We start from the raw sequence: 19352 nt of genomic DNA on the forward strand, positions 1-19352 counted from the left end.
CATTAATGAAGTCTTTCATTTATTCTACTTTCAATTTTTTTCTCTTATTTGATAGCTTTAGTTAATTTACTCATTTACTTCAATTATATTAAAAACAGTGGCCAGGATATTCTGAAAAAATTAATGTTTGTGCTTTTGTAACATCAAGAGGCTTTGTAAAGTATATAATTTTTTTTTTTTGGTGAAATATTCTAACACCCTTGACTTTAAATTCTTCCACCCTGTTGTCTTTTATGTTCAGTAAGTGTCACCTGCCACACAATACCATGTCTGTACTTGTATCTTGAAGTACACTTTTTGCTCAGCACCATCCTTAGTGAGGTTAATAGCCTGGACAAGAAGGCTCCAGCTTTTACCTCCCAATCCTGGAGGACAGAAAAAACATAGAGCCAAGACTAGAGCCCTGGTGTACTCCAATAGAGTGAAAGCTAATCCACTGGCCTGGATTTGAGTGGGTCTTACCCGAGAACATCCCTGGCCCCGCTAACATAATCCGTACTAAACGCAGAGCTCACTTACGCTGATAGGACACCTGCTGCTCACCAGACAGCCAATAGGGTACAGGCAGAATGATAGTGTGCAGACTGATTATCAATCTTTTTTACTGTCTGTCTGTGTGGAATGAGTTGGGCAAAAGGGATGGCCTGTGTTTGGCAGCAGTTTGGATATTTTACATAAGTGAGAATCAGGAAAGCAAAAAGAGGAAAAAGAAAGAATTGAGTGATTGGCTAGATGGTCTGCATTTTTTCTTGCTATCCATTCCTGGTGCTCGCACTTCATCCTTGTGCTTTCATAAAGAGCCTGTTGACACACGTTGACAAGGAAATAATAGTAATTTACAATAGCATTTAGTGCATCTCATTTGCAGAGTGAAAATTTTGGAGAGTAAATACATATTTCAATAGTGAAACCTCTTCTTAATGGAACAATTTTGCAATTGCTTAGGAAAAATAGGTAATTATAGCAATTTAACATTATATTTAAAAGCATTTTTAACATTTAACAGAGCCTAATCTGGAAATGATCAGACTTTAATTTTCATTAGACTTTAGTGATCATGAGAGATGATAGACTGGTCATAGTCTAATAAGCACATAACAGACAAAAATTAGCTTGTCACCCCTTTTTAATTTTTATTTGTGCATTTCTGCGTGTGTGCTGTAAACTGTATGTGCTGTTAAGTTGGTTTCTGAGCTCCAGCTGGGATTGAACATGGCCGCCCATCGAGTTCCAGACCTGGGGTGAAAAAGAACAGGAAATTTGGAAGCACATAGTGGGGAAAATAGTTTATGTCACTACAGGAGTCTGGAGAAAGTCTTCTCATGGCAGTGGAAAATAGAATATGAGTTTTTTTCAGGTGATTAATGCTCTCTGACTCTGTGTATATGTATCTATCTATCTGTCTGGAGTTGGTCACGCAGACGGGGGCTAAATCATAACTATGGGTCTCAGGTAAGAAATATTTGATTATTAGTAGTATTTTTAATATCTTAATTGTGTCTGTTTTTGTAGCTCTATATGTCTTCGTAGTTTCTAATTGTATTTATCCCATAGGGTATTTATAGAGAAATAACTAAGATATTAACCTGTGATTTCTTTCATTTTAGGTTAGTGTCTGGATTGGACAACCTTTTTTATTCTGTTATATCAGTGTGCACAACACATATTCTTCTGGGGCTAATAGAGTCCAGAATCAACTTTCCACTGCTTTAAAAACCAATACTGGCATAAAACAAAAGAGAGCAGATGGAATTTTAATCATCAGAGGCTTTTGGATTGCATATAGATAGGAAATTGCTAAACAGGGAATTTTAGTCAAAAAAATATTGACATAAAAAAGGGAAAACCACTCACTGCTTTTGGCTTGTTTAACTCAACTTGAATAAGCCATCTAAATTGGAATATGAATAAAAAACTGGCCTTATTTTAATTGCATGTTTGCTTTTCAGTCAGACTTGCTAAAATAGTATTTCTCTCTCATATTAATATATTATATATTAATAATTCAGGCTAGAGAAACAATTGAGAAATTAACTTTTTAAATGTACTTGTCCTTCTCTCATTACTGCCATGAGCAACTTGTCTCCCCTAGTTCCAGTTTCATCTAAAAACATGAATCTTTGTGAATGAGCAGGTGTTGAATGCTGAGAAAAGAAAGGTTCTGTCACTGTACCATGATAGTTACTTTACAACAATGTCATTGGTCTGTCATTGGTTGGACAATTGGATAGCCCCAACACAAACGTCTGTCATTGGCTGAGCCAGTGTGGCTGTGTTGGAGTAGTATGATTTGCTCAAACAAACTGAGCTGTATCTACATTAAACAAAAAAACTAAACAAAAAAGATATACACCAGATATAATTTTTTATGTTTTTTTTACTAGTGGGTGCAGGACACTATAGTTCATTTATGTGAGTCAGGATAGCAAAATGCTATCCAGTAAACTGTGACATACCCAAAAATATCTTCATACAGTGGACTACCAGTAAAAGTGATAAAAATTTGGGACCAAAAATTATTCAGACACTTTGACCTGACCATGTTTTGCTTAAAACGCGATAATGTGAGAAATGTTGAAGGTGTCTGAATACGTTTTGGTTTGACTATATCTTTTTTTTTCTGAGAAGAAAGGGTTTTTAACATTCCAAATTACATACAAATTACATATCTCTTTAATATTTTTTCAAACCAAAGACCTATACCATCCATTTTTAGTACAGCACACACTCAATACACATATGGCCAAACTTTGAAAATGGCTGAGTAACCCAATAATGCTAATATATGCACACACACACACACACACACACACACACACACACACACACAGACAGAGAGAACCCAATCTTGCAGTAACAGAGAGCGGTATTGTGCTGGTATCAGGTGTTGGCGTGACCTAGGCTTGTGATAAGGGCAGGAGCGCCTGGCTGACTGAATGTGTGGGGTCAGCTGAGCTCTTCAATGGGCTCCGGCTCCAACCAACACAGCCACTCTCCACTGCTGTATGGAGCCTTTCAGCTCACCCTGCTCCACTTCCAGACCCTCTACTGGGCTTCTGGCCCAGAGGATCGGCCCGGGTTCATCCGGAGATGTGTAACCAGTGATTCAGCAGGCACAGACAGTAAAGCTTTTTGTCTCTGTATGCATTCCCTTTCTGCTTCTCTCTCACTCACACATACACACAATAGTGATCCAGTCATATGGCCGAGACTGCAAACACTGTGACAAGGAAAAAAAACCCTGTAAACCATTCTGTCCCTTGCCTCGTGTTTGATGATGTTTGCATTATGTGTTTGCACAATGTGTGTCTTTGTTGATGGAACTGAAACTTAGTCTGTTTCTCCTCCATCCTGCTCCTCGTTTCCAGCAGAAGTTGTCGAAGAAAAATCTCCCTCTTTCAATTTTTTATGCTTTCCGTTAGAATAGGCCTGTTAAGCGGAGGGTCTAAAAATACTCATGAAGGTCTGGCTTTTCCCCTCTCTCCTTCAGGGCACAGAAGATTGTGGCGGGCTGTGTGTGTATATGTGTGCACACGCAAGCTATAATTAGTGTGAGTGAAGGAAAGGTAATGTTACTTGATGGGGTGGGGTCCACCATTAAGGAGTGATGGAGTGGGGGAGCTTTAAAGAACTGACGACTGACACGCACACACTCTCGTGCATATACTGTACAGTATGTGTCCTAGCTTCCATGGAGCCATGTACAAACACAGACATTTGATATGTCTTATCATATGCCTACAAACACGGTTCCACACTCAGATGTGAATGGATGCTCTTTAATACATTTACACAGCAGTATGAGGCAGCAAACACATCCAAAAGTATAATGAATTCAATCAACAGACAAGAGTTCTTTTAAATGCAATCTGAACCTCTGTAGATCACTGTACAGCAAATGTTACTCATATTCTTGAATTAAAATATTATTAACTTCAGACCTACTGCTTGTATATGTATAGATATTTTTATGTAATATTAATTCTTTATGCACTTATCACATACTTGTACATAGGTATACAAGTAATAAAAAAGCCTAAATAAAATTAAATAATCATATTTACTAGGAAAATTTGAATGCCTCTATATTATCAACATGATACAATTTTTGCAAATAAATATTTTGTACACAGACTACTCCATGCCTTCTGTCATCTGATTGATAGTTTATTTTACTTTAACAAGAAAAATGTATTTTAGTGTAATTTGAAAATAACTTTTATATTGTCAGTAATATTTCAGTATGATCACTTACTGCAACTTAGATTTCATTGGTCCATACATATCTATACATCATTAGAAAAATCATATTCAAAAAATCATGTTAAAATGTTAAATATGATATATCAGCTTTTGAGGAATGTTTATTCAAATCTATCAATCATTGTTGTATTGTATATTTGACATCCACAATAAAAAACTATAGAACTACCATACGACATGCTACATAATTTCATCTTACTTTTTGGTGATATACAGTAGATAAGCAATTGCAACAATTAAAAAAAAATTCTTATAAAAATATCACATTTGAGCCATAAAAGCTAATGAATTGAAATGAAAAATGGGGAATTAAAACATATTTTATTTGATTCAGTAACACATTTAAACCACCAAACTTTACTTTTTTCGATCTTCTTTATTTCTCTGTTTTCCTGTCTAACTCAGTCTCATAATGCCTGACGTTAAGCCTAGTGTAGTGAGAAGCAAAATGAAATAATCTCTCTTCCTTGGCAAAGCGACATACACGTCCTTCCAAAAGTTAAACGCTTCAATTTTGCATGTGAGGATATTTCAAGTAAATGTCCCTCTTCCGTTGTGTTTGTCTAACCCTGCCCTTATTTATTGTTCCATTCCTTCACTGCCATTTCCCTTACTTTATTTTGTTAGCATTTTGGTCTCAGGAAAATTCCTAAAGCGACATCTCTGTGTCTCCCATCATTGTATCATAGAGGAAAGTTTGAGTAACCGTCGTCAGCTCTTTAAAATGCATGTTATGTTGTGCAGTGTTAGTTTTAGAGTCAGTTTTTCCTTTATAGTGAAGGGTGAATTTATGATCTCATTGTATGACATTTAGCAATACCGTGAAATGTCATGCTATACATAATAACATAATATGACTGAGCTAAATGCTGATTTATGTTATTTTTGAATCCCTCAAATCTTCTCTTCTGTCATTATTTTACAAACACACACATATTTATACAGTATACTCGGTGTGTGTGTGTGTATAGTGTATACATACCCTTTTATTTTTTCTCTTTTTGCCTGGTCCTTGTTATTTGTCAAGTACCGTACCTCAAAATTTGCTACCATGTACACAGTTTATATATTCTCTTTCTAGTGTCAGTATCCATGTTATTACCAACATTTTTCATGTGTTTTCAACACTGAAAATAAGAAATGTTTTTGAGCACCAAATCAGCATATAAGAACTTTCGGCCTTTGTTTTCAGCACTGTAAAATTCACTTATTCTGTTTCACGTGTCAGTTTGCAGCACTCAGCAGTGTGTAAATACCTGAACTAATCTCCAGTCACACTGTTCGCACGTCTTTTCACACTGCTGCAGTCCAGCCAGTGAAAGCATAGACAGCCAGGTCTTAACATTAAATAAGCATTCATTAAACCATTGAAATAGGAGCTGCACATCTGCTGCAGAGTTCTCATAATGTTGTGGCTTTCCTGTCCACTTCAGCCACGGCCGGGGAAACTGGAGCTTATTTCAAACATGCGGTCCGGGTCGTAGCATCAAAAAAACAAGACCATGGCTTGAACAAATATGCCAGAGTTTCTTTAACCTGAGCACAGGGTGGACAAACATAGCCGTTAAAGTGTAGCAGTCCTTCCCCCCATCCAGAAGAACACTAGTCCTCATTCAGAAACTGCCCACTGCACCGCAAGCCAACATCACAGACCTGTAATAGACGCAGGGTTAAAAGGAGGCCATTGAAAGGGACCTGTAGGTCACTGCTATATTTATAAACATTAGTTTGCAGATTTTTTTTAGTGGCCTGACCACATATCCTGTAATTTAACCCTCTTTCACACACCCAGCACCACCCTTATGTAAACACTGTCACAGAGGATAGTGCTCCACTTTCCACCGAAGCGTCAGGTGACAGGTACAGTCATGAGAACAAACGTATAGTGCTTTCACAAAAGGGCTCTTAAAAAAATCATTCTGAACATCTCTTATAGTCTAGTTCTCGTACCAGTTCATGGAGCAGAGACCTCCTGTTTTATTTTGTATACGTGCTTGGTTTAAGCCATTGCAAAGTCATTAAAATAGCCATTTGGCCTTGGTTAGCAAAAAGAGACTTCTTTCAAAAAAACATTTGAAACATTTTAAACGACCCCAAAGAGCACTGTATGTATGTATGTTACATTTTAGCTTTTAACTCTGTCTTAAATGAATGTACTGTAAATATACAATTTATGAGTAAACTTTTTTTAATGCATATATTCATTTCTTCACAAAAATTAGTTTGAGACAATAAGCACATTACTATCTTACTGCAGTTTCACCTCTGACCCCACAGCGGTCACAGACTCCAGTCTTGCCCAAACATGTGCCTTTTTATTGGAGATGTATGCAAAGCTTGGCTCGCTTCTCGCTCCTCCACCACCTTCCTCCAGTCCTGCCAACAACTGCAGCTCCTCTGCCAACACCAACATCCACCTTTCCTTTTTACTCGCTTTCTACACCCCGTTTACACACTCTCTTTCTGTTTTTCTTAATCAGTCTTTTTTTCAGTGGATTTATGGTTCGACAACATCCAACTCCAGAACCTGATGAAGTGTAGATGAAAGGAAATGTGTTCCTCTAAAAACATCACTGTCAAGATCAAAACTCGCCAGCAGAAACTTTCCAAGCAGAATTATAGCTCACTCTAAATTACAATTTTAGAAAGTTATAAAAGTTTACATACAAGCTGTTCCCATTGACTTGGAAAAGAGCAGCCTGGATATTCTTCATAAAATTATCTTTTTGTTTACCACAAAATAAAAAAAAAGTTCTATAGGCTTGACATTAGGGCAAGCAAATGACAAAATTTATGTTTTTGGGTGAACTACTCTATGTAAGTCTTCTAACGGAAACTTTGTTCTACTTTGCCTAAAGTGTTGATGACTCATGATTGCAGATTTAGTTACATGCCATTTTATTAGCATTTTAAAGATGCTAATGCATGTAAACTTTGATTTCCCTTAGTCACATCAGCAATTGAATCATTTTCATTGTATGAACACACATTAATCAGAACTCAGGCCTTGTTTATGATAGCTGACAGCACATGGGGGTCTGCATCCCGTCAAGCAAGGTTCAGCACAGACCTTTCTCTGAAGGTTGTCTGTCTGGAGCTGGAAAGATCCTTGTCATGATGTTGGAGAGATATGAGAGCTGTAGGTGCTATCTGGCAGACAGCGTCTCCTCTCTTAGCTGGGAGTAGTCGAGGCCTTGGGCTGCCAGAACAGTCTGACACATGTCACCTGTGCTTCCTGCCTGCAGAGTCAGCAGCTCTCTCTCAACGGAGCTCAATTCAGGGGAAACAGACTGAATGGCTCATCTGTGAGGATGCCAAAAATACAGTATCACTATATAATCTATCATCTTGGTCTTGTTAGTTTGAGGAAAAAGTGTGATGCAGAAAGTTTTTTGCCATTGTTTGTTTGGTTATTTTATTAGCAGTATTTATTACATGTTGTTTAAAAGGCCTACTAGAGAAGCTACTTTGAAACTAGATACTTTGAAGCTATGCTAATCAAGCAGCTAATCAAAATTTCAGTTAAAATACAGTTCAGTTAAAAGATGACCATATACTTTTTGTGTTAACACTGATATCTATGAAAACATTTGTGAAATCTTTATTAAATATGATTAATGTCAATTTATACAACAGGCTCAGACAGGCTTTTGTGAGTGACAGTAATCATTTAATAATTTATATATATATAAAATAACAACTACACATTTATTGTGCTACACCGTTAATTGTTTGATTTAATGGCTTGTTACTGGAAGAAACATTTTTAAACTGTGTTATTTTAGTATTATTTCTATACTTTTATTTATACTTTTACAGCTTTTATTTTTATTTTTTAAGTGCATCAAATGTATGTGCTTTTGTGATTTTTAGTTTTTTTATAGTATTAATTACTCTTTAATCTATTATTTATCATTTATTTAATCTCAGCTTTATTTTAGTTATAGATTTTTTGTAGTTTCAGTTTTAGTTAACAATAACCACTCTTTCGAAAACAGAATTCCTACTGTCATGCTAAATGCAGTTAAATTCTATTTAACTGACTACTTATGGTGAGACTAGGCAAGTCTCCAATATTGATATTCCTATTGCTTTCCATGCATTTTATAGGCAGTATTTTCAGCACACTATAGTCAGCACAACCAAAGGAGGGATGTGGAGAAATACAGTTCAGTCAGTCATGTCAGTCTCCTGTGCCAGATATTTGAAGCGCTCAGAGGGAAATATGATAGGATTGGCAGCGAATTCCAAAACCCATAACCTGTCAGAGAAAGGAAGTCGCTGAACGGTCACAGCAGCTTCACACACTGTCTTTGTACAGTCCACATCTGCCTCGGCTGGGCACCAAAACAAAGTCAACATTTAATTTGAAATGAAGGAAACTTTGTATGGATATGAAATAATGGAAGGAGCGAGGCATGGAAAACTATGAAGTTATTTTTTTATTAGGACTGAATGTTGCCTAAGGGTTGTACACAGGGAGAAGAGAGAGATATAATGTGCGCCCATTAGGTAAAAGGATGATGCAATGACTAATTAGATAATTGAGTTATTTGATCGCAATCAGCAGGAAACTGTTTGGATGGCTTGATGGATGATCATGGTGTGCATCACTCCATAAAGAATATGGATGTTTCAAAGTAACTAAACTGGTTATCTGCACCATTCTGATCCCATTTTATCACTGTCAAATGTTAAAGGATGTCTCCATCCTTTTTAAGTGTTTGGATGCTTACCTCTGATCAACAAACCAAGGACAAACCTTGGTATTGAAGTGTAATTGAAGTGCTAGCAGACAAATCAGTAATATGAGTATCCCAATGGGAACTCGCATGAAGTCAATTTTATTGCACAAATGCAGTTTCTGATTTTGAATGACATGTTGAGTCTTATGATTGTTGACTGTAATAAAATATGAACCTTGAATACACATTGTTCAGTGTTTGGGAGTAACTAGTAACATGTAATGGCATTACATAAAAACCTCAATGAGGGTGCTCAACAATTGTAAACAATCAAAAGAAGGAAGCGTTGGTACACCACAGCTCTAAAGATGCAGAAGTGTTTATTTCATGTTCTCACCACAGTTAACATTTTGAGCCGTAAGGCTCTTTATCAGACATGATGACCATCTATTGAAGAGCCATACGGCTCAAAATGTCACCAGTGGTGAGAACATGAAATAAACATTTTTGCATTTTTGGAGCTGTGGTGTGCCAACAAAGCCAAATACAGCAATTTTGATTGACACGTCAACAAAATCTCACCATGGACTCTTATTCTTCCAGTTTATTTGCACAGTGCTGTGATTTTTCTGGGATCCTCAGTTGACTCTGCCATTTAACCAGTCAACCACATGTGAATTAGATGATGCTAATGGTCTACATAGGGCATTTTGTCTTGGGAACTTCCAAAGTAGACGTGAAGGCAAGGTAAGTGCCCAAAGCAATGGTCTGTTGGGAGATAGGATGACTCAAATATGTCTTGCAGTGGCTTCTGACAGAACTGGAAAAATGCCTTGGTGGCAGTTTTCAAAGGTTACGGTTTTTGAAAGGCGATCATTTCTTTAAAGTGATCAAATTTACACAACCGAAGTAGCACTGGGAAAAAATACACTTTGTGAGTTCAGCAAAACAATCAAGTAACAGATTAATATCTGAGGTGATGTCTGAGGGAAACTTCACCTTTTAATAACTGAAACTGTCAACTCATGCTATTGATTTTACTATTATTGTGTTTTGTAAAGTTCTAGCAAGGTGACACAGGGGTCTCCAACTCCATCCCTCCCAATGACCCCATGCTCCCACTGGACGAAAGCAGTTGATAAAGGACGTAAAGATCAGCTGCCCCTTGGCCTTTATAGATTAACGAATATGAGCTGTCAGCAACTCTCATCTCCATTTCCAATGATTTACGTCAAGTTTAATGAGCCTGCCAGGGCCAGATAACACACTCATAATGACTTCTGGGTCTGCTGTATGCATTATGCACAGTTGCACACTGTCCATTCTAGCAGCTTACTAAAAATATAAGTGTATATTTTGTAGGACACTACATTTTTAAATGAGAGCATCTGTTAAATGTACTACATGTAAATGTTGAGGCTTTGCAATATGCTGAGAACCTGAAAATCCAGTGAAGCCCTTTGTTTTCATAGTATTTCAAGTAGCTTCTGAACAAATTCGCAGATCATATCGGATCACATAGTGAAGATCATCCATGCAGCTGGACGAATGCCTTGAATTTGATATTTTTGTTTATCATTAATTACAGCTGTGTTTAATGTAATACATGTCTAAGCAGTTAGCACAAAGTGTATCACAGTGCTCACTGATAAAGACTTGGCTCAGAGAACTTAGCCAAAGCTTAGCCCTTGATCCAGAGTCATGAGCAGGTCAGAACAGTCTGGACATGCATGAAGGCCAAATGATCTGGTCCAGGAATAATATCAGACTTTCTCTACCAAAACAAATGGTGCTTGACGAGGTCACACAGGCTCTGGTGAGTGTTATAGTGCTTTTTATAGTCATAGTGGTGTCGTAATGTTAGGAATTTTCTATTTCTGCCAACACGCAAAATGTTAAGAAATTGTATTGGACATTTAGAATATTTTCCTAATTTGAAATAGTTTTTATTATTAGGTAATGACACCAGATTTTTAACAAATTTACGTACATATTGCTTGAGACTTACTGATATTAAAATTATAATTAAACTTTTTTTGGAAGTGCTTCTTGTGCACAATGCACATTTCTTAATATTAAGCATAAAATGTGTTTTGATGTCACTATTAATAAGGATTGTATGATCTTTGAATAATATTGATCTTAAAATACCCAAAGTATACTTGCGATATTTCCACTTTAGCACAATCAAATCTACTTCAGTATATCTTTAGTTAATCTTCAGCACTACTTTTGCACAATTAAAGTGAATTAAGTAGAAAATTGGTTGTTCCAATTTAGCAGACTTTAAGTTTAATATACTAAAAGTAAGATTTCAGGGTATTTTTGTTAAGTACATAACTATGCAAATGTACAGTATTTGTAGTTAACTAGGGACGTCTTAACATGTTTAACATTTACTATAGCTAAAATAGCTTATTAGTACATGAATTTGAATTTTCTTATGTATTCTGTTTTTCCTAATGTTTCAAAAATCAGTAAACTACGATTTATAAAGCAAATGTGACCCACTTCCCAGGCTAGAACCAATAATCCACAAAGAGGGAAAATACGTAAATATAGAGACTTGAACAAAATATTTTCTTTATTCTGCAAGAGAACTGAATATTGTGGAGTTCCATTGATTATATACATGAGTTCACCTCATAACAAATGGAGAGTCTACAACCAATACAAACTATTGTAACAGATACAAGAAAATGTTTTGTGGTGGAAATCGTAACTGAAGAATAGCGATAAGTCAGAAGCAACTGATACTCAAATACTGAGAGAGAGGATTTCTGACATCTCATTCTCTACATGCAGAGCGAAGTATCTCAAGTCCTTTTGTGCCATAACTTGTCTAATAAGACATGAAACACTTGTTAATAGAAGCATAAATGGACTGGAGCCGGTGCAACATGTTTCTTTTCACTGCAGTATGTATGTTTTTTGGACATCGAGAACCCGTGGCTTATTGCTCAAGCTGAGTCTATAAAAGTCCAGAGATGAAAACTGCTGGTGTTCAGGACATATTTAGATTTATGCAGAATAAAAGTGAGTATTCAATCAATAAGATGATCCGTATGAAAAAAACACATTAGTTTAAGATGCATTTATACGTTACTGAGTCTGTTGTGCAAACGGTATCGAACACGCTGTTGTCTATTGCTTCAGCTCCTCTGTCTCAGTTTTTGTGAACATCATTTTGCTTTAAGTCACTGCAACAAAGGGCTCCAACTAATTTCAGCTGAAAAAGCAGACTTTTTTCATAAGCGATATTAAAATGTATATTTGACTACACCATAAACAGACAATTAACAGTTTTTCTTCCACATCTTTTTTTTTTTTTAAGTTTTACTTTTTTTTGGTTTGTTTATTTTTTATTACACAAAACAACAGTCAAAGAGTACCAAAGAAGCATGCTGGGTTTAACGTATGTCAAAGTGGGAAGGAGAGCGATAGGTTTTTTTTTTTTTGAAAACCTTATATATATATATATATATATATATATAAGAAATGTGCTGGATATTATGTTGGGACAGCTGTGGTAAGAACACAAAAGACTCCCAATGAGAATCACAACATATTCAAACCTGACTGCAAATAAAACTTTGCAGAACTGCACAAGGGGACAATAGCCAGTGCTAGTTAACAGTCCAGAAATAACCTTAGCCAGGTCTTCTAGTCATAACACCTGCTTTGTACGGAGTCTAACTGAAAACTCAAGCGGTTATGAGTCAAGAAAGGTTGTTTTGGTACATGTCCAAACCCTCTTTTGAAGCTTTTGAAGCAATGCACTGTTGATTCTGTCGGCTTGTTATAATGTGTGCTCTTCCCCCATTCCCACTTCAATACAAAAAAAAAAAAAAAAACACTAATAAATGTCTCTCATACGAATTCCCAATGCAATGCTTTTCATGTCCCTGAAAACTTCCAAAAAAAAAAAAAAAAAAAAAAAAAAAAATTATTTCATGCTTTCTTGAGTATAGGAACAAAGAAAACCAACAAACCCCGCTGCTTTCTGCCCTGCAGAGAATGACAATCACTTTTTTTTCCTAAACAAACCATACATTTCTGTGTGTTATAGGGTTGTCCGTTTCTTTAATGAATTTCAAAACAGAAAGAAAAAGCAACAATCACTCCAGCTGGAGTGAACGCAAGCCTATTCTGTAAAGAAAAGAGGCATAGAAACACTTGTTTTTTTTTTTAACTTTAGAGGTGGTTTAGTGACCTAACGGACAAATTAATGACAAGGAATAACTGTGATGGCACGCACACACAGACACACAAAAAAAGCATTTATCTTTACAAACAAATGAGTGCAAAAAATGAATCATCTTTAGGCCAGACTGTTCAGTCTGAGGTTTAACAAAATTACATTTCATTTCGGTAAACAAATTTTTATCAGTTTTTTTTTTAATGGCAAAAAATGGACCCCCAGCCAATCCACAGTGAACCCTTAAATATATGGACAGAAATAAAGACATTGTTATTTTGCCAGACAAGTGAGGGGCTAACGATAGCAACCCAAAAACTAAGACACAAAAATTAAGTTTGCATGAAAGCAAGGCAATTGAAATACAAGGGAAGAAAATTATGCATCTCTTTAAAACTAAAACTTACCAAGAAAATAAAATGAAACAAACCAAACTTAAATCTTTGGTCTCAACACCTGGGAAAACGCTAATAAATGTAGTAAAAAAAGTGATTCAAACATTTATTTCCAAACGATTATTCAAATATGATGTGTGCTATACTGGACTCCAATAATCAGTTCTGTGAACATAAATAAGCCCCTTTACTTTCAACAAAACACACAAGTTGAGTTCCAGGCTGAAGAGTAAACATGTTCAGACACGTTTTATACTCAATCCACTCATGCCATAAAAGGGATTTCCTGTGTTTTAATAAATGTATCTATGTATTATTAAAGACATTCAATGGTGAGTGATACAAGAGTTCAAGTAATAGACAAAGGGCCCCTCTGGGGCCCAGCTTAAAAAAAAAAAAAAAAAAATCTGAAACTCAAAAACATTTGGAGGATAGAATAAAATGAAAATAAAACTGGACCTATGATATAGAACACCTTAACCAAAAGCTTTCCACAGAAAAAAAAAATGGCAACACCAAGGTTGCAGACGTATTTGTGAATGGTCGCACACACAGAACTAAAATCAAGCAGGTGATCTGCTGAGGCTAGCATTTTCTGCTCGTGCCACAGCGATGCTAGAGTAGATAAGACAAGAATGCAGACTTCTGCCAGTAACACCCAAATCAAACCCACCAATAGCAAATAGAAGAGCAACTGAAAAGAACAGTGGATGGGGAAAAACCTCCATCAGGTTTTCATTAGGACTCCAGGTTGTAAGTTCATCTCAACAGCTGCTCTGTCGGTTTCCAAACTAACCCACCAACCATCCACCAAAAGACTCCAAGTTTTCAATTTCAAATCATGCAGATCACTTTAGAAACAATTAACAACACAACCTTATGAAAAAGACAACTATTTTATGATTTGGCAATTGTTTTGTTTCATACGAAAACTTCCACCCAGACCTAAATGGGGTGTAAGCAGATCATACAAAACGGTACAGTTGTTTGAATTTGCCAAAACATAATATAGTTAGAAATTGCCATTTGAGTGTTTTGACAAATAATGCCATAAAATGTTCACTATCTGCTGCTTTTTCTAATACAGCATGCTGTGCATGGAATGAGATGGGTAGTTGCAGTGGTTTACAGCTAAATTGTAAAAAGGGGAAACTGTGGGAGAAAACCAAAAAAACAATGTGATCTTCAATACTAGACTGGACACCTGCATGCCAGAAGCCCAACAAAAACAGGAAGTGATCTAACTGACATTCCAACAATGAATATTGTGCATATAGCTTTGAATATTTTCATAAAGGTTTTATTGTGTGACATTAAAACCAACAGGCAGCCAAACAATGAAAAGTGTATTATTTCTTTTCTGATACAGAATAAGTCAACCTGCTAAAGAGAGAAGTACTAGGCAATAAAGGGGCTTTTTTTTTTTTTTTTTAAGGAAATTCTGCAAAAGGTTCAAGTGATTATCGCTTTTTGATGCCACTGCGAGCAGTTTGTTTATCTCTCTGACAGACCACTTCTCGACCATCAAAAGCTGGATTGCACTTTTTTTTCCAAGTTACAGTTCGTACTAAAGCACATCTGCTCGAACACTGCTCCCGCTTACTGAAGAACATATTTGACAGGTACACAATCCAATTAAACATTAAGATGCCACATCAGTTAAAAGCCACAAGAAATTGTTTTAGTCTTCTTTTCAATTTTGGTGCAGCGGTCAGTTGTCATTTCTATATAAGTGCTTTATGTCGACTGTGTCTGTGCATGCGATTTTGGTTCTTAAAAAAAGTGGAGCTTCTGGTGACAGGACACAGATCCAAACTATTTTAAGTAGTTTGTGAACTAAGTGTAGCAAGTACAATTTCGCTCAATTAATACAAGCCAATTTTATCACAAGTAGTAAAAAAAAAAAAAAAAAAAACTGTCCATCCCTTGCCAACTTTGGTCTCTGCACTGAGCTGTAGCGATCTTAACTGCTTAGAAAAGGATTAAAAAAAATAAAATAAACCTTTTGATCCAGCCAAACAGAAAACAAGGACGAAAAAAAAACCTCTAATGTTAGTTTGAACAAGCTTTTGTTTTTAAGACTACAACACATTTTCACTTGTGCCCTCCCAAACCATCTCACAGCCCCTCGTTCAGCAGCAGTCACTGTGAGAACACTCTGGAAAGTGTCAGTCGTCTGTTTGCTACAGTTTTTGCCTTTTTTAAACACTTCGAGAGATGGAGACTTTAAACAAACTAAATATTTTCCTGCCTTACATATAGTTAAGAATTTTGCAAAGACAATACAAACACACAAAAAAAAACTGCTGAATGAAAAATAGAAAGATGTGAGAAAACGGAGGCAGGAAAAAAACGAAGCTTAAGCTAAATGCTAAAATGGAGCATGTAAAAAGTCCCAGCTTGAGTTTAGGTAGCAGCGCGGGTCACCTGAAACTCGCCTCCTCTGCTTCCTTCTGCTTTTTTCACATTCACAAACATTTAAAACTTCCTTGTGCAAATCAAGCAGTCTTTAGAAAGAATGCCCTCCAAATTGTTCTTGTAAAAATATATAACTCCAAGGTGGCTGACGTGTGTTGCAGCAAGTGTTTTTTTTTTGTTATGTTTTTTTTTTTGTTCAGAAACTGTTCCTCCCTCCTCTAAGTGTAGAGTTTTTTTGAATGTTGGGGGCGAGACTTCATCTCCGAGGGCCTGAGGGCATCTGTGCATACACTGGGTACGCCAGCCGCACGTTGAGCGAGTCGTTGTGCTGGACCAGTGAGGTCTGGTGGTAGTGCAGGACCAAGTCTTTCAGAGTGCTGTACAAGTTGTATGGCTCAGCGAAACCGTAGCCGCGGGGTGTGCTGTAGATGACGCAGTGCTTCACCTCGCCGTCCACACTACGACAGAAATGACACAAAAGATCTCATTATCAACCAGAATCTGACCTCAGACAAAGATAAAGGCAATCCGTTTGCTCAATGACAACCAAAGTTAATCGCTCTAGAGGTGATAATAATCAAAGAGGATCAATACATTGATTTGTTTCTTGTAGCTGGGAAAGGGTCTTAATATTGAAATGTCAATGAAAAATACATCTAATTTTATACCATTTTATACCCTCTTATTTTATATAATTTTACCTATTTTATATCAAAACAGAGGAGTTTATCATTTCATATACTATTGTTAATGAAAATTTAATATTCTTTTAAAACTACATGCTGTATCTACTGTAACGTGACAAAATTGACTTAATACTACCAAAACGCAACATATAATCATTGCAGTAAATAGTGTTCACCATCTGTCGGATTACGTCAATAACTAACTGCATGAATTTTACTGTACATTTTTGCCATAAGGACATCAAATTGACTCACTCATGAGCTACTACTAAATAAAATGTAGAAACTTTCAAATAGAAACTTAAATTTTCTGTAAAGCTGCTTTGCAATGATTTGTATCGTGAAAAGCGCTATACAAATAAACTTTAATTAAACTCAATTAATTAAAAAATATATTAAAACACTTATAGGCCACGGAGGTATACAGTAGTCTAAGAAAACCATTTATAAGAACCCTGATTCTCCCATTTCATTGGCATAGCTATAACCTCACTATGTCTACATCTTCTTAAGATACTCACACAACAGAGCAGGCGTAACAGCCCTTCTTGCTGCTCTCGCGGATGAGGAAGGCTCCATCGGGTTTGCCGTGTAGCAAGTCCTCTGCCTGCGTTCGGTTTAGATCCCCCACAAACCAGCTCTTCTCATCGTAGTGTGGCAGGTTCTCATCCTCCTCACTGACGAAGTAGGTGCTGTGAGAGGAAATCTATTAGATGCTGCAATGGAGCCAGTCATTTGATCTCAAATTTCAAGTAATATAAGACAATTTGACTTACTCGTCCGTGTTCTCGTTTTTGATCCCCAGCCAATCGTTTATTCGTTTCTGTCGAACACCTTTATGATTGAGCCAGCTGCATGAAAAAGAAGCAGCGGAGTGTTTATACATGGAGGAAATACTGTCAATAATGAAGATAATGAAATGAGGTGCAAAGGAATGTTCTCCTTACACAAGGTACTGATCTCTAATCTTTCTGAGCTGAATGAGATCTGGCTTTAAGCTGTTCATTTTCTTGTCCGTTTCCCTGTTGTCCAGAGCCTGTGTTTTCAGGTCCTGTTCAAGCCGGGTCTTACTGTCGTGAATCTCGCCAAGACGGGATTTGAGCTTCTCGTAGTTCATCATGATCCTGAGAAAGAAACCAGAACGATTTGTAAACCCACAGCTCAAGGTTGCAGACCGAAGCGCTCTTAATTGAGGACTTTGCGTACCTTTCAATCTCTTTGTCATTGCCCTCTCTGCGGAATCTCTCAATGTATTCTTTACTGTAGCGTTCCTGCGTGTGACACTGTTCTTCAAAAATTTTAATGGTCTCATTGAAGGCCTCTATTGCAGTACGTTTCATCTGGATCTCCTGCAATCAAAGGAAAGATAAATCAATGGACGTGATGCTGTGCCTCTTAATAGACTTGGTTAATTGGTCAATGAGCTTCTCTAATGGAATAAATTGTTTGTGCATGTGGCATTTAGCACTGGAGTTAATGGGTCGGTTGTCTATCGATCCGATAGCGAGGTTCTAAGAGGCTTACCTGTGAGGTTTTTGTGTGCTCCTCGTAGAGTCTGTCATATTCTTTACTCTTCTCCTGATATTGATTGTGATATTCCTGGAGTTTCCTCCCCACTGCATCAATGTTGTCCTCTTTCACCAGTTGATCCTGAGAGAGCGAGAGTAAATGCATTGTTATTGATATGAATTGCTGAGCAAAGAAAAGTGCGATGGGAAAAAAAAAAGGACTGCTCGCAGCAACATACTGTAGGTTTTGCTTACAAAGTGAAAGCCATTTTTCAGGAATATTCTACCAGGAATCATTAATAAAAATCTTGGAATCTGTAAGTGCCTCTCGAGGGCTTACATTTGTGGAACCCCCTAAATAATGAGCACCTGTGTGTCGAAGAAAGATACCGGGAGGGCGAAGGAGGAGGAGGAGGGGGAAACAAATAAATGCCTGGATAGCCTTTCGACATTGTGTATGTGTGTAATTATTTAGGAGGTGCGCTGCTGTGGCAATAAACAAAGTAATATTTCATGCCAAAAGCATCCTGCTGCCTCTGCAGTATCACTCACAACAAGCTGCACAATTCACTCAGCAAACATGCTCTTTAGGGCCGGAGTGTGGGAGGACACAGAGGTAAAAGGAAAGGAAGGGATGGCTGTGGGTGATACCCCCCCCCCCCCCCCCTCAATCTGAACCCATTTACCTGCTGGTAGCGGGAGACGGGATACATGAGCTTTACATCCAGTTTGGTGTTGTACTGGGCCAGTGACTCGTGCCTGTAGTGACTGATGAGCTCCACCACTGAGTTGAACGTGAGCGGGTCTGAGAAACCGTACTTCCCATCCCGGTGGTAGATCTTAATTAGCTTATTGTTTCCACCTTTCCTGTAGGGAAAAAAGATTGTGTTGGGACCACGGATCAATGTAAGCTGAATGTAAGTAGAAGCTTTCCAAAACATTAGTTACCTTAGCGTTAGTGTGTAATCTCCCTGCATCTTGGTTGAGGCGTCCCGCACCAGGAAAGTACCATCGGGCATGTCTCTCAGTTTGTCATTCACCTCTTCCCTGCACAGAAAAAAAAGACACATACTCCTCACATCAAATCCTGCATTTAATAATTAATTATTACAGCTAAAATAAGTTTTCCATGGCCTCGGTCCTATACTCAACAGAAAGGGCTGACACACACATGAAAAAAAAAAAAAAAGACTTCTCTT

The 19352-nt window shown here is 37.2% G+C and overlaps 1 protein-coding gene across 3 annotated transcripts in view; it reads right to left on the minus strand.

Annotated features, from left to right (window-relative positions):
* Positions 1-11514: 11514 nt before the first annotated feature.
* Positions 11515-19352, minus strand: part of pik3r3b (phosphoinositide-3-kinase, regulatory subunit 3b (gamma)) — a 177732-nt gene continuing 169894 nt past the window's right edge. For all 3 annotated transcript variants that reach the window (XM_059570962.1, XM_059570963.1, XM_059570964.1), the window contains 8 exons: positions 19102-19200; positions 18840-19020; positions 18170-18295; positions 17852-17994; positions 17593-17769; positions 17422-17496; positions 17167-17337; positions 11515-16417 (listed from right to left, as the gene is read on the minus strand). In XM_059570962.1, coding sequence (XP_059426945.1) covers positions 16216-16417; positions 17167-17337; positions 17422-17496; positions 17593-17769; positions 17852-17994; positions 18170-18295; positions 18840-19020; positions 19102-19200 — 1174 coding nt within the window. In that variant the 3' untranslated portion in view covers positions 11515-16215. The remainder of the gene's footprint in view (positions 16418-17166; positions 17338-17421; positions 17497-17592; positions 17770-17851; positions 17995-18169; positions 18296-18839; positions 19021-19101; positions 19201-19352) is intronic.

Source organism: Carassius carassius, chromosome 17 (assembly GCF_963082965.1).
Source record: "Carassius carassius chromosome 17, fCarCar2.1, whole genome shotgun sequence".
NCBI lineage: Eukaryota > Metazoa > Chordata > Actinopteri > Cypriniformes > Cyprinidae > Carassius > Carassius carassius.